This window comes from Chelonia mydas, chromosome 6 (genome assembly GCF_015237465.2).
Source record: "Chelonia mydas isolate rCheMyd1 chromosome 6, rCheMyd1.pri.v2, whole genome shotgun sequence".
NCBI lineage: Eukaryota > Metazoa > Chordata > Testudines > Cheloniidae > Chelonia > Chelonia mydas.
This window is the reverse complement of record NC_051246.2, coordinates 99,571,428-99,587,107: the sequence shown is the minus strand read 5'-3', so window position 1 is coordinate 99,587,107 and position 15,680 is coordinate 99,571,428. Positions and strand designations below refer to the sequence as shown.

General features: G+C 45.5%; 1 protein-coding gene across 3 annotated transcripts in view; it reads left to right on the top strand.

Annotated features, from left to right (window-relative positions):
* Positions 1 to 9,700: 9,700 nt before the first annotated feature.
* Positions 9,701 to 15,680, top strand: part of GALC (galactosylceramidase) — a 61,169-nt gene continuing 55,189 nt past the window's right edge. Inside the window, exons 1-3 of one of the 3 annotated variants that reach the window (XM_007055933.4) lie at positions 9,701 to 10,016; positions 11,960 to 12,028; positions 15,489 to 15,552. In XM_007055933.4, coding sequence (XP_007055995.2) covers positions 9,807 to 10,016; positions 11,960 to 12,028; positions 15,489 to 15,552 — 343 coding nt within the window. In that variant the 5' untranslated portion in view covers positions 9,701 to 9,806. Of the gene's footprint in view, positions 10,017 to 10,256; positions 10,337 to 11,959; positions 12,029 to 15,488; positions 15,553 to 15,680 lie in introns of those variants that run through there. The other 2 variants (XR_006291563.1, XM_043548750.1) reach the window with 2 other exon arrangements.

The window sequence follows — 15,680 nt, the reverse complement described above, 5'->3', positions numbered from 1 at the left end:
CCAGCTCCAGGACCATGGAACCACTGTTGCTGGTGGGCGCTGAGCACCCCCTATTTTTTTTCTGTGGGTGCTTGAGCCCCGGAGTACCCATGGAGTCGATGCCTATGATTAGCAGAAGACAAGATCAAGATTCTCAACCCAGATTAAGATTCTTCAAATGCTGTCTATAATTGCCTGCACAGGAAGAAGCGTTTGATGTTCTGATTCTGCAAGTTGCTTGGCACCCTCAACTACTGAGAGGTGAGGGGACTCGGCACCTTGCAGGATTGAGACCTGAGTCGTGTCCTGAAAATCAATAGATTTGGCCTCTGATTGGCAAATGAGATGATGTTCATTCCAGAGTTGAGGGTCTTCTACTGAAAATAATATGCTTCCACAGATGTATTCATTTAGGTGCTCAGCAAAAATTACCCAACTGACTTCATCTGTCTCATCATGATGACAAAATAATATTACTAAACAGCTCATATAAAAGCATCAGGATGTGACAAGATATATAGTCTAGTGGATTGAATATGGACTGGAGGCCAGGAATTCTAATCCTGGCTCTGCCACTGATTCACTTTGTAGCCTTGAACAGTCACTTAACTTCCTTATTGTCCTTCTCCCCCTGGTAAAACAGAGCTAATAATACTGGTTTACATATCTCACTGGGGTGTGGGAAGATTCACTAATTAATGTTTGTAATACTTTGAAAAATCAAAAATTGTATACACGTGTTCAATGTTGTTGTTAAGGATTCACAAACAAACAGGAAACAGTCATCATTTAGACACTACAGTTCTTCAGCTCCATCAGAAGCAGAAGCAGTAGCTAGAGTAAGACCAGCAACATCCCTTATCCGATAAATAGATAAGACCTGGGTTTCTATATCTAGATCTGAAACTGACTAGCTATGTGATCATGGGCAAGTCCTTTCACCTCTCTGTGCCTCATTTTTTCCATCTGCAAAAGGAGTAACTATTCTTGTAAAGTGCTTTGAGATGAATAGATGAAAAGTCCTATTTACAGATAAGTGTTGTTGTTATTTCAGTGCATTAATAATTTGACCTTCCCTTTATACAGAATGTTTTATTGGAGTAGGATCTGTGTGGAAAACCTGGCTTGCCTTTATGGAATATTGTTTACTATTTCAGTTATTCATATTTTGTAGGTGCATGGCAGTAAAACAATTAAATATCCTCCAACGCAGATAATAAAAACAGACTCCATGAAGTGAGAACCTTCTCATCCTGCTAGGTACCCCTATACCATACACCACCTAACCCACCACACTCCCCCTTGGAAAAGCCTTGGAAAAAAAGTTTATGTAGTGTACTCTGAAAAAGACAAAATCCAGGTTCTGGCCAGGGTGGATTTGATTTAAATCACTAGTCAGGAAGACTCGATTTAATCATGGTTTTCTACATAAAATTGGATTCTTGTTGGTTGTTATAACTTTAACACATATTCTGCACAACTCAGAGATAGATGTATATTTCATTTTTAGACGGTACACACTATACATTTTTAAACAGTGATTTATTTTGAAAACTTTTCAGATTAGTTTTACAGCTATATCAGAAAATGAATGATGGTTTGGTTATTTCATTTACCAAAGGTAACTGAAGCAGATATTTATGAAGTCATTGAGAGGTGAACTATCTCCAATTCACCAGGTTAATCATTAATATTTGGAGGATTTTCTTGCCATGCTGTATTAGGAGGAGATCACCAGACATTTAAATTGTTTTATTTAACTAAAACAATAACAGTAAGTATTCTGGATTTTTTTTCTTCAAGAGCAAACATAATATTTTAACAGAACAAGCATATGTCCCTCGCTTCTCATATTTATCTCCAGACTTCTTCTTCTTGTCTAGATCTATTCCGCCCCCAACGATCTTCTGTTCATTGAACTTTTTGAAACTTTGCACTTTTAGAGAGAGTTAAGGGATTGACTCTTGTGTACACAAATTTGCAGACGGACAATAGGGTTGAGGTCTGTTATTTCTCACCTCTATTTATTAATAAACATGCTTGTTAACAGCAAAAATGATTTTATCTCTGGAGACACAAATGCACAGTTTGAGAAGGGCAAAACTAAGTATCTCTGATGCTGTCTTCTAGACTGAGCACTGAGTCCCGTTGGGTAGATAGAAAGATTAACCTAAATAATCTATACAGAAGCCCCTGAAACCGCATAAGATTGGGTCCCTAATCCATGAACTATTGGAACTAATTTACAAAACATTTCTTAAACATTACATGAATATATTGTCTCATACTATAGAATTAGAATTTATAATCCCTATTCCATGATGAGATATCTTTGAGCTATACTGTATCTTAATTAAAACTATCTTTAGACAGGTTTTTTTCTTCAAAAAGCATTTTATAAAAAAATCAGATTTAAATAAAAATCTGATTTTTTTTTTTTTTATTAAAAAAAAAATCATTGATTTTTATCCACCTTGGTTCTGGCACAGCAAAATGAGAAGTGTATTCCAGAGCCAAGTATCCCTCACCAATAAAACTCTTCTACCAGCTCACTTCTACTTGCCAGAGGGCTATAATCTTGTAGCCTTAAATCAGGAGTGGGCAAACTATGGCCCGCGGGCCGGATCCGGCCCGTCAGGGCTTTGGATTGTCAGCCCAGTGGCTCAGCGGGGCTAAGGCAGGCTCCTTGGCTGCCCTGGCCCTGCGCTGCTCCCTGAAGCGGCTGGCACCACATCCCTGCAGCCCGTGGGGGAGGGGCAGAGGGCTTCACGTGCTGCCCTCGCCTGCAGGCACCACCCCCTGCAGCTCCCATTGGCCGGGAATGGGAATGAGGGCAGCTTCCGAGAGCAGCGTGGGGCCAGGGCGGGCAGGCAGGCAGGGAGCCTGCCTTAGTCCCGCTGCGTGCTGCTGCCACCCTGGAGTTGCGGGAGGTAAGCCCCTCCTCCTCTACCCCTCCTGCACGCCAGCCCCTTCCTGCACACCGCATCCCCTCCCACACCCCCCACTGCCTCCTGCACCCCAAACCTTTGCTCCAGCCCTACATTCATGGCCCTGCATGCAATTTCCCCACCCAGATGTGGCCCTCGGACCAAAAAATTTGCCCACCCCTGCCTTAGATGATCACATCATCTATGGCAACAAAGGTGATCTGAAGTAGAAATGACCTAGGGCTTACAGGTCAAAATAATTGCTGGGGATCAATTAGTCATCAGTACAGATTATGCAGCATGGATATAGTAAATGGGCAGCCTCATTCTGCACTGATGCAATTTCCTAATGGTTACAGGGAGTAGTAGATCTGACTCAGTGTTTGAAGGGTGTGTGTGTGTGGACTTTAAACACTGTCTTAACAAAGCTGTTGCCCCCAGATTCCGATAGACCATCCCCCCCCCCACACTTTAAGCACCGAGCCTTGTGTAGCACGGCAATCATCCTGCCTCAATGTAACAAAGGCTTTGCTAACTTTCATGAGCTTGTCATCCACAAGGAGAGAATGTAACATTTCTGAAGCACAATGGAAAATCCTTCTCCATAAAGGGGAGATATTTTTAAAACAGCCTTTAAATTACTGTGGGTTTCCAAGTCCATTTGGCCGAATGAGAAATAGCAGGTCTGAAACTGTAAGAACATAAGAACGGCCATACTTGGTCAGACAAAAGGTCCATCTAGACCAGTATCCTGTCTTCTGACAGTGGCCAATGCCAGGTGCCCTAGAGGGAATGAACAGGTAATCATCAAGTGATCCATTCCCTGTTGCTCATTCCCAGCTTCTGGCAAACAGAGACTAGGGACACCATCCATGCCCATCCTGGCTAATAGTCATTGATGGACCTATCCTCCATGAATTTATCTAGTTTTTTTTTTAAGGCCAATGTCTGCACTACAAACTTTGGTCAATGCAAGTTACATGAGAATGGCCACACAGGGTCAGACCAATGGTCCATCTAGCCTAGTATGCTATCTTCTGACAATGGCCAATGCCAGAAGCTTCTGAGAGAATGAACAGAACAGGGCAATTATTGAGTGATCCATCCCCTGTCATCCAGTCACAGCATCTGGTAGTCAAGAGACTTAGGGAGACCCAGAGCATGGGGTTGCATCTCTGACCAGCGTGGCTAATAACCATCGAGGGACCTATATTCCATTAATTTATCTCTCTGTTTACACCTTTTTCCTGATTATTTATGAATATGTTGAACAGTACTAGTCCCAGTACAGATCCCCAGGGGACCTTACTATTTACCTCTCTCCACTGTGAAAACTGACCATTTATTCCTATCCTTTGTTTCCTGTCTTTTAACCAATTACTGATCCATAAGAAGATATTCCCTCTTATCCCATAACTGCTTACTTTGCTTAAGAGCCTTTGGTGAGAGACCTTGTCAAAGGTTTTACAAAAGCTGTGTTGACTCCTCCCCAACAAATCATGTTCATCTATGGGTCTCATAATCTCTTCTTTACTATTTGCCTGGTACTGAGGTTAGGCTTACTTATCCTGTAATTGCCAGGATCACCTCTGGAGCTTTTTTAAAAAATTGGTGTTACATTAGCTATCCTCTAATCATCTAGTAGAGAGACTGATTTAAGGGCTTGTCTACACTGGCAAGTTTCTGCACAGTAAAGCAACTCTTTGCACTCAAACTGCAGACGTGTACACCCTGCCAAGCCACTTTGTGCGCAGAAACTCCTCAGTTGCAGTGCTGGAAAAAAACCACCTCGACCAGAGTCATAAGACTCTTTGTGCAGAGGCTCCAGCGCTCTATTGCCAGCATAGACACTTAATTGCTTTCTGCAATGTAATTGGCCTCAGGAGTAGTCCCATAATGCCTCAAGTGACTGCTCTGCTCATTGTTTTGAACTTGGCTGCCCTGGAGACATGCGCCCCTCCCTTTTCAGAGCACCGTTTGTGACAGCCATTGCGTGCTGTGCTGATTTGGAATGCACGTGCTGTTGAACACAGTGGCAGGTGTGTGTGTGTGTGTGTGTGAGAGAGTGCTGTGTAGAGAGCCCAGGGAAGCATGGGTTGATGTTGCGGTTTCCCCCTCCCCCTGCCTCAGGACTGGTTGCGTCCTGCTGCTGTCTGAACTTATAAGACAGCATGCTGACACACTGTCTGTCCCCTAAAACACACTGTCTCTCTCCCCCACTCCACACACACACACACACACACACACACACATTCCCTGTCACACATTCTCCCTCCCCCTCCCCACTTCAGTTGAAATGCAGCTGGCAATGTAGTAAAATGCCCATGGAACAATGGGATTGGGAAACCTGCATCATGTGACGCTGTGCCTGCCACATGAGGCACTGCAAACCCTTCCCAAAGCACCCTGCGGCCAGTTGCACAGTGGGATAGCTATGACAATGCATTGCTGTCTTTGCTGTTGCAAGAGCTCCTAATGTTGATGCGCTCCAGTGTCACAAGGAACACAGTGTGGACACACAACAGTGGTTTAAATCCAGTGTTTTAATAAAAGTGGTATAACTTGTGGTGCAGAAACCTGACAGCGTAGACATACCCTAAGTGATAAGTTACATACCAGTTAGTAATTCTGCAGTTTCACATTTGAGTTCCTTCAGCACTCTTGGGTGAATACTGGCTGGTCCTGGCAGTTTATGACTGTTTAATTTATCAATTTATTCCAAAACCTCTTCTATCAACACCTCAGTCTGGGACAGATTTGTCACCTATAGAGAATGTCTCAGGTGTGGGAATCTCCCTCACATCCTCTGCAGTGAAGACTAATATAAAGAATTCATTTAGCTTCTCAGCAAAGGCATGGTCTTCATGAGTGCTCCGTTAGCACAGTGATTGCTCAGTGGCCCCATGATTGTTTAGCAGGCTCTCTGCTTCTGAGAAACTTAAATTTTCTTGCTGTTAGTTTTTTTTTTGTCTTTTGCTATTCAAATTCTTTTTTTGGCCTGCCTTATTAGTAGGGCAGGTCTACACTGTAAATGCCACTGTTGTACTTTGAACAGAAGATACTGTAAAATGACGGGCAAGAGCTCTCTTGGCAGCTTAGTTACTTCACCTCTGTAAGAGGGGATAGCTATTGTGACGTTGCACTCTATATGATTTTATGAAAGTATGCTGATGAGTGTGAATATAATGTAACTAAAATATGCTTCATGCAAAAGGTCTCTTGTAAGGTATCATTACAAAGCTTATAATCTACTGAGTGTGGTCATCCTATTTATATAAATGTATCACTCTTGTATCTGAAACTAGAAATATGAAATATAATTCTGAGGGCCTATTGTAATTATGCAAAGTGTGGGTCATTTAATGGTGGTTTGGAATCTTGATGGCTTCCATCAACCAGGACAACTGACTGTGGATGGCTCTGTTTGCAGGCAGGCCTTCCTGTGAGTCAAGCTGGGAGGAATGAAGGCTTGGGGTCTTACAGTGACATGTGATCATGTCACCTGAACTGGAATCCATCTTTAACCTGGTGTTTTTCCATTGAGAAGGAGGGGTGGGAACCCAGAGGGACAAAGGATTCCTGCCTTATGCAAAAGATATATAAGTGGGTGGAACAGAACAAAAGGGGCAGCCATCATGAGAAATCCCCTAGCTACCACCTGATCTGGAACAAGGGCTGTACCAGGGGAAAGGCTAGGAAGAAATTTACTGAAACATCTCTGAGGGTGAGATTTTAGGGGGTTGGGATGTTGGACAGAGTGAGGGCTCTAGGGTGGGGCTGGGAATGAAGGGTTTGGAGTGCAGGAAGGGGCTCTGGGATGGGGTCCAGGGGTTCCCAGCCCATGGGAGCTGTGAACCTGGTACTCAGAGCGGGGGCAGTGCATGGAGACCCCGTGGCTGCCCGTCCCCCTAGGAGCTGGAGGGACATGTCACCGCTTCCCAGGAGGCGGGCAGGGTGCTTGCCAGCCCTGCTGCACTGCCACCTGGACTTCTAATGGTCCAGTCAGCAGTGCTGACCAAGCCGCCAGGGTCCCTTTTCAACTGGGTGTCCAGTTTTGGACTGGAACACCTGGCAACTCTAGCTGGCTTCGGCACCTCTGTAGGGGTTTTAATATTGTGTGTATTTGCATCACCTGATACCGAAGGACTCTTGTCTCCAGAGCCCTGCTGAAGCAGTCTGAGGTGAACCATGGCACCACAGAGCTGGATGGGGCTGGAGGGGAAATATCAGACCCAAAACACTATGGTGTAAACCATGTGCTGCCACAAAATATAATTGACAATACACTAGACAGCACTGGTTCGAGCAGCCAGGTATGCACACACCGGAGCAATAGACTATCTTCAGCAGCTGTACCCCAATGTAATATAATGATTGCTTCTTGGAGTAGATAGTCCTGAAACCCATGGCGGTGCTTTTTGATTTAGTCCTAAGTGATGCCTAGGATCTGGTCCAAGAGGTGAACGTAGCCAAACTGCTTGGTAGTAGTGACCATGATGTAATAAAATTGAACATCCCTGGGAGTAGGGGGAGTACTAGAGAAGTCAGCCTCAATAGCAGTTAACTACACAAAAATGAAGAGGCTGGTTAAACAGAAATTAAAAGGAACAGTCACAAGAGTGAAATGCCTACAAGCTGCATGGAAACTTTTTAAAAAAATCATAGTAGAGGCTCAAATGAAATGTGTAATCCAAATAAAAAAAAATAGAAGATTAAAAAAATGTCATGGTGGCTAACCAGCACAGTAAAAGCATCAGCTAAAGGCAAAAAGGCATTCTTTAAAAATTGGAAGTCAAATTCTACTCATGAAAATAGAAAGAAGCATAAGCTCTGGCAATCAAGTGACATTACACACTTACTTCGGCATAACTACATTGCTCAGGGGTATGAAAAATTCGCATCCTGAGGAACGTAGTTATACTGACCTTAACCCTCCCTGTAGACAGTGCTATGTTGGTGGGAGAGCTGCTGCTGCTGACATAGCTGTGACGGGTTATCTGTATTCAGTTTTATTACTGTACTAGGCTTAGACTTGCATGTTTTATTTTATGTTGCTTGGTAATTCACTTTGTTCTGTCTGTCACTACTTGGAACCACTTAAATCCTACTTTCTGTATTTAATAAAATCATGTTTTACTTATTAATCCAGAATATGTATTAATACCTGGGGGGGTGGGGGAGGCGCAAACAGTTGTGAATATTATCTCTCTATCAGTGTTATAGAGGGCGAACAATTTATGAGTTTACCCTGTATAAGATTTATACAGGGTAAAACAGATTTATTTGGGGTTTGGACCCCATTAGGAGTTGGGCATCTGAAAAGATGGGAACGCTTCTTAAATTGCTTTAAGTCTGCGGCTTTGGGGCACGTAGTTCAGACCCTGGGTCTGTGTTGGAGCAGACTGGCATGTTTGGGCTCAGCAAGCCAGGGTGCTGGAGTCTCAAGCTGGCACGGAAAGCAGGGAGAAGTAGCCTCAGCCTGGCACCCCCCTCGCACCCTGAACCCCTCATTTCTGGCCCCACCCCAGAATCTGCATCCCGAGCCAAGTTGCTACCCCTTCCCACACCCGTTGCAACCCCTGCCCCAGCCAGAGCCCCCTCCCACATTCCAAACCCCTCATCCCCTCTTGTACCCCAACCCCATGCCCCAGCCCAGAGCCCCCTCTCGCACCCTAAACCCCTCATTTCTGGCCCAACCCCAGAATCTGCACCCACAGCCCAGAGGCGGTACCCCTTCCCACACCCCAACCCCCTGCCTCAGCCCAGAGCCCCCTCCCACATTCCTAACCCTTAGGCCTCTGCCCGGAGCCCCCTCCTGCATCCCAAACCCCTCAGCCCCACCCCAGAGCCTGCACCCCCAGCCAGAGCCATCCCAACCCCCTGCCCCAGCCCAGAGCCCCTACCACATTCCAAATCCCTAAACCCCACCCCCCAGACCTGACCTCCTCCGGTAGCCCTGCCCACTCCAGAGCCCACTCCAGAGCCCCCTCTTGCACCCTGAACCCCTCATTTCAGTCCACACCCCTGTCCAGTGCCCATACCTCCTCTCCCTCCTGCACCCCAACCCCCTGCCTCAGCCCAGAGCCCCCTCCCACACTCCAAACCCCTCGACCCCGCCCTGTCCAGACCTTTCTCCTGCTAGAGGCCTCCCCCTCCCTTTGCTGCACCCCAACCCCCAGGCCAGAGCCCCCTCCCACACTCTGAACCCTCAATCCCACCGCCCAACCCCCCTCCTGCACGCCACCCCCAGCCTGGTGAAAGTGAGCGAGGGTGGGGCTGAGTGAGCTATGGAGGGAGGGGCGATGGAGTGAGTGGGGGGCAGGGCAAGGGAGAAGGGGCGGGGCCTCGGAGCAGGGGGCGGGCAAGGGTGTTTGGTTTGGGGCAGTTCCCTAGAGCCAGGCCCCTGGCCCGCTCTGTCTCACTACACCAGGCTCTGAACCTGCAACGCAATTTAATTCCTGGCACCACCTGTGGCCTGGGTTGAACCTGAGGCTTGACTCCAAGCACCGCTCCCTCTTCCCACGTGTGGCTGGATCCGCCCTTCGCAGCCTCAGTCCCGTGTCTGCCCCTCGATACAGCCCTGGCGGCGACCCTCAGCGCAAAGCTCCGCCCAAAGACCCCACTTCCAACATGGCGTCGCAGCGGCTTCCCTCCGAAGCCGGCTCCCCGCAGAATCACATACCCTAGTTAGCACGTTCGTGCCCGTACACAACATGGCAGCCGCTAGCTTCAGCTCACGTTATCACGTGACCGCCGGAGGCCCTCCCTCCCCTGTGGGAAGATGGGGGCGGTTCGCGGAAAGGCCTGGCCCCTGTCAGGTGACCGCCGGCTGGCGTGGTCACGTGACAACGGCGGGCGGGTGGCTGGAGTTAGAGTTGATGTAGGAACGAGACGGCTGCTATGGACGCTGCTGGAGGGAGGCGTGGAGGGTGCCCGGGCTCCCCTCGCCGGGCTGGGGCTCTGCTGTGGGGCTGGGCCCTGCTGGGCTGCGCCTGGTGCCCTCGCCCCCCGGGGGCCGCTGCCGCTCCTTTCCTAGCCGGCTACGCGCTGGACGATTCGGTCGGGCTGGGCCGTGAGTTCGACGGCATCGGGGCCGTGAGCGGCGGAGGGGTGAGCGGGCGTGGGCAGCGGTGTGGGTGGGGATAGAGGGAGCGGGAATAGGGGGTAAGTGGTGGGCTGGAGGAGCGAGAGGGATGGGGTAGAAGTGGGTGTAGGGGCTGGCGGGGGGGGAACGGGGGCTGGACAGAGATCAGACCCTTCGGCAAGTTTCTGGGTGGCCACCCCCGCATTGGGTTGTGCTTTTTGTGCGGGCTGAAGAGGACTGCCCTGAAGTGACCGTCTCTTGTGCTCTCTGTGCATGTGGCCTGCCCCTCGGATTTGTAATGCAGAGTGAAGGGCTTCACCTTAAGGAAAACAAGAGAAATAATAGTGTAAGGAAATTCAGAAGAGTGAGAGTGTGTCCATGTGTGTGATGATGCATTGAGGGGAATGGGGTGGAGGTATTGTTGCCTGTCAAATTCAGGTGCTAAAAAGCATGGCACCAAGTTAGTGTTGGAGAGAGACAGGATGTTCCCTAAATGTAAGTTGCAGGTCCTGGCTGTGAGTAGAATTTGAGGTTGAGGAACGGTGTGGGAGAGTGCTGCTTGTTCTCCTTTCGCCTCCTGCAAAAAAGATGTGGGGTGTGTGTGTGTTGTGGTCTATTTCCAGTTAGGGTGATAGGAGATTCTAAAGGACAAATGAATCTGGTATAACTCCACTTAAGTCCTGGGATTAATTTTACCCTTGACCTACATTTTAAAAACTTCTCTCTATTGTTTTTCAAATATTTAAACCACCAAATGACCAGTAAGTTTCCAGGGACCTCTTCCAGTCCAATGATAAGTGTCATGAGCTCCATTCAAGCTCTACTGTGATAGGTAATTAGCACCTCTCTGGAGTTAGCTTGGAAATTAAGGGTATGTCTACACTTACCATTTAAAGCACAAAAAGTCCCTTTTTTGCGCTAAAACCGTGGGAGTGTCTACACTTGTTAACGACTTTTTGTAGTGAAACTCAGAAGTTTCGCTGCAAAAAGAAGACCACCTTCATGAGAGGCATACAGCTTTTACTGCTGTTCTTTTTGCACTGCTGTGAAAGTGAAGACTCCTTCTAGCAGTGTAAACACCCTTTGGCCTCTGGAGGATATCCCACAGTTCCAAAAGCGACCACTTCTGGCCAGCATCTCCGCTGTTCTGACAAATGGATGTCTGCCCCTCCCTTAAGCAGCCAGACAGCAGGAGGTTTTTTAAAAAAATGCCTGGAAGAAACCAGGAAGTAGTGGGGCTCCTGAGACATGAAGCAGGGCAGCACGGGGCACTGAGCAGGGACCCAGAATGCCTTCTGCTCGCTCCCCCACCCTTCCCACAAGACCTATCCAAAGAGCTGCACTGTGGGGATAGCTGCCCTGCTCTCATCGTTGATGGAAGTGCTGCTAGTGTAAACACTCTCTGACGCCTGAGGAATTGAGTGAGTACACAGACCAGCACTTTAAAAGTTTCACCGGTGATAGGGAACCGGTAAAAGTACCGTGCAAAAACTCTGTAAATGTAGACATACCCGTAGTCTGACTTGGGTTTAGGAGGAAGAAAAGCAGGGAAAACTTTTAGAGGAAAGACTACATTAGTGGAAGATAGGTTTTTGCTTGGGGAAAATGTTCCTGTCTTGTCATGCCCATGCTGGACCCCATTCTCTCCTCTCACTCCCACATCCCAACATACACTTCACGACACCACAGTGCTGCTGCAGAAAGCTGGACAATAGTCGTTTGTTAATGTCTTTCTCCTATAAGACAGTAAATTTTGTGTCTTAAAGGGGTGTTGAATTTTTGTGGGTATCTGGCTGGCTGAGTTCTTGGTGACACGATTCCTTAGTTCTTGGTGGGATTTGACTATGCTATTAATTATATTAGGTTGGCTAGAGCCTTAGATAGGAGGCTCTTAACTATTTTAAATCCAGATAAATAATACAAAATAACTCTATATATGCTCTTTGCCCTTTGTTCTTTTCTTTTTCAGGCCACCTCTCGACTTCTGGTGAATTACCCAGAGCCTTATCGCTCTCAGATTTTAGATTATCTGTTTATGGTAATATCTGTCTTACTGATATAGAACTATCTCTAACCTCCTGTAGAGTTTTAATGTGTACTCTTATTTTTAATGGCAGTTCTCTAAAATGCATTAGATACTGGTTAAAAAATACAAAAACCCTTATTTTCTGAAGTATTATAGCAGGGATCAGCAACGTTTGGCACGTGGTCCGCCAGGGTAAGCCCCCTGGCGGGCCAGGCCTGTTTATTTACCTGCCGCATCTGCAGGTTTGGTTGATCGCAGCTCCCACTGGCTGCGGTTCACTGCTCCAGGCCAATGGGGGCTGCGGGAAGTGGTACAAGCCAAGGACATGGCAGGTAAACAAACCGGCCCAGCCCGCCAGGGGGCTTACCCTGATGGGCCGCGTGCCAAATGTTGCCGATCCCTGTGTTAGTGGGAGAGCTTAAATAAAGTCATGCTGTTAATAATTATGATGATACTTAGGGCCAGATTTTTAAAAGTACTTACATACCTAGATGCTTTTGAAAATCCTACTGGGAACCTAAATACCTCTAAAAATCTGGGCTGTAAGCATTATACAAAGATTAACTAGTGCTAATTTATTAATTGACCTATAACTGTGATTGCAAACAATATTTTGCTGTCTTTTAGCTGATAAGTAGGGCTTCTGATGTTTGTTTTTTAATTGATAAACATTCCCGATGTAAAAATATGAAATAAGTGTTCATCCAATCAACTCCAGAAATGGTTATTTGTATCTAAGCACTTGTCTACACAGAGAAATAATGCAGACTGTGGGCCTGTGATTTCTAAAGCATGCTAATGTGCTGCATGTTAATTGGTACATATAGAATCTGCTGGTGTGCACTAAAGGCTTCCTATTTAACTTTACCATAGTGCTGTTTGAAACAGTCCGATGTGAAAGTGCACTTGGGAACATTACAAAAAATTACTCATTACAGTATATACAAAGAGAGAGTCCCTTCTATCCCCCACCCCCGGGATTTTTGGACATCTATGTAGACTGCAAAAATTGCTAAAAGTAACTACCCCTCAAAAATAAAATTAATAAACAGAATTCTTATTGATGATTGATATAGGAAATCTGTATTCTAATTCTGGCTCTGTCATTGACTGACTTGATTTAACTTTGGGCAAGTCACTTAGGTCCTGACCCTGCAAACATGTGTGCACTTGTTTCTATGCACGTAAATAGTCTTGTTGACTGCAAAGGAACTACTTGTGTGTAAAGTTAAGCATGTTCATTAGTGTTTGCAGGATTGGGATCTTAACTTCAATTAGACCAACTGTCTCTATGTGTAAAACAGTGAATACTGGCCCAATTCTGCAGCATGCTTTGCAATCCTGTCTAAATACAAGATATTATGGTTAAGGCTAATATTTTGTCATGGTTATTTTTAGTAAAAGTCAGACAGGTTACGGGCAATAAACAAAAATTCACAGAAGCTGTGACCTGTCTGTGACTTTTGTTGCTGCAGCTCCATGGTTCCCCTACCAATGTGGTGGCTGGGAGCTGTGGGGTTCCCCTTCCGCCCACGGCACCTGGGAGCTGCAGGGTGACCATATTTCCCAGAGAGAAAATGGGACACCCCAGCCACTCATCCAAGGCATCCCCTTTGTCCCCCACCCCATGTGAGGCTGTCACCTGTCACTGGAATCCTGAGGAGGGCCCCCCCTGGAGTCTGTCACCTGTGGCTGGAACTTTGCCCAGGCCCCTTGTCCCTGCTAGAACCTTGCCAGGGCCTCCCTAGCTGTCAGCTCCAGACTCCTGCAGTCCCTGGGGCTGAAACAGAGAATGTCAAGGAGGTCTCAGGAAGTCACGGATTCCATGACCTCTGTGACATAAATGTAGCCTTAATTATGGTTAGTAATACAGTAACTTGAAGGTATGTCCTGTTTGTGTGGTGATAACTGTTTCTGGAACCTAAATTCTGAGGCTGAACAATCAAGTCTTGTTACTCCAAGGTGTAGTAGTTGCCAAGAGTAAACACCCTTGTTAAGTTAAGAGGAAACAACTAATTATACTGAAATGACTAAACAATTTGAGGGTACTTCCTCTTGGTAATAACCCTAATATAGGCTAATCAACATCTTGTTGTTTCTGTTGGGAGTTTATTTAATTTTGGAAATAGCGATTACTGAGATTCCCCCTTATTGCTATTCTGAAATAGCTAATGATTAAATATTTTGGGATATTGGGCTAGAATTAGAAGGTTTTTTTTTTTCTAGTTTAAAGGTGGATAAAGTGAAGGGTTGAGGTGATCATATCTATTGTGGGTAGTAAATCCTGAAGGCAATATTGAATCAGAGTGCAAAAGTATGTATACTTCATGACTTCTGAAAATTACTATACATTTTAGTTGGCAATTGCAGAGTATCCTTGCTCTCTAGCTTGCTAAAATTGTTCCATTTTAATAGAGTTAATATCCTAAGGTTTGCCTAGGATGCAAGTTTACTTAGGTATGGTTCTGAATTCTTTAGATCAACCAGTAAAACACTTTTATACCTGTAAAGCTATCCATTTAGAGATCTGTACCACTTAAACTATATCAATGTCTGCACTGATATAGTTACAGCAGTACCAAAGCTGTACAGACAGGTCCTAAATGCCAGGTAGGAGTAGTTGTTGCTCAATAATAACTTGTGCTGTGTCCTGAGAGGGCAACATACCACTTTCAAATAGCTGTTCCCTTGGCTTCAGCCCTGTAGAGCATAGTTTCTGTGTTAGAGAGAGAGAAGTAGCCATGGAGGTTTTTGATGGGAAGTGTGGAAGATACATGATGTAGCTGCCTTCGCCTTCTGTGCACTCAGTCATCTGGAAAATGGTCTTTTTGGCCCTTTTTACACTGGTTATGGGAATGTAGCATACGACCTCTTATATGTAGAAGTTACTTTACCCACTACAGAAGTTAATCAGTTATGGTTCTGAATTGTTGAGATAAGAGCACCTTTATACTCCTAAAACTGTCTATTTAGAAGGCTGTAGTGCTTTAACTATATCAGTGTCTAAATCGATGTAATTACATCCGTACCAACCCTCAAACTTGTAAACCTTTTTAGTTTTTAGAAGGAATATGGTCATTTTGAAATCTAGTCAACTTAAAATAGTATTGTCCTACATCAGCCTCTGGACTGCCGTACAAATTTTTTGGCTTTACCTTGACCTCTTCCTATTTTGTTAACTTTGTTGTGCTAAAGATTCATGCAAACAGGGAAACATACTAATAGCTACAGGAGAGACAGTGAAACTGATGAGAAACCAAGTACTCTCAATTGCACAAAATAAATAAACTGGAAAAAGCGGAATAGCTTTTCCCTCTGATCTTTCAGTTGCATTAATCGTAGGTGATTGTAATAATAATGGGTAAAATATTCAGATAGAAATGTGATGAAGTTGATGGTGATGCACTTTTTAGTTGGACATTCTTCTGCTTATATTGTATATTCATTGATATTTTTTTCTCCTTTTTTAAAGCCAAATTTTGGTGCCTCTTTGCATATTCTCAAATTAGAGATCGGTGGTGATGGACAGTCAACAGGTATGAATTCTTGGGGGACTGGGCTTACTGTTTTTATGCAGTTCATTCTTCACTTCAAATGGTGTGGCAATGCAATAGATGAAATACTACCAGTTTAGCGATAAACATTGTGATGAACATTTCACCTC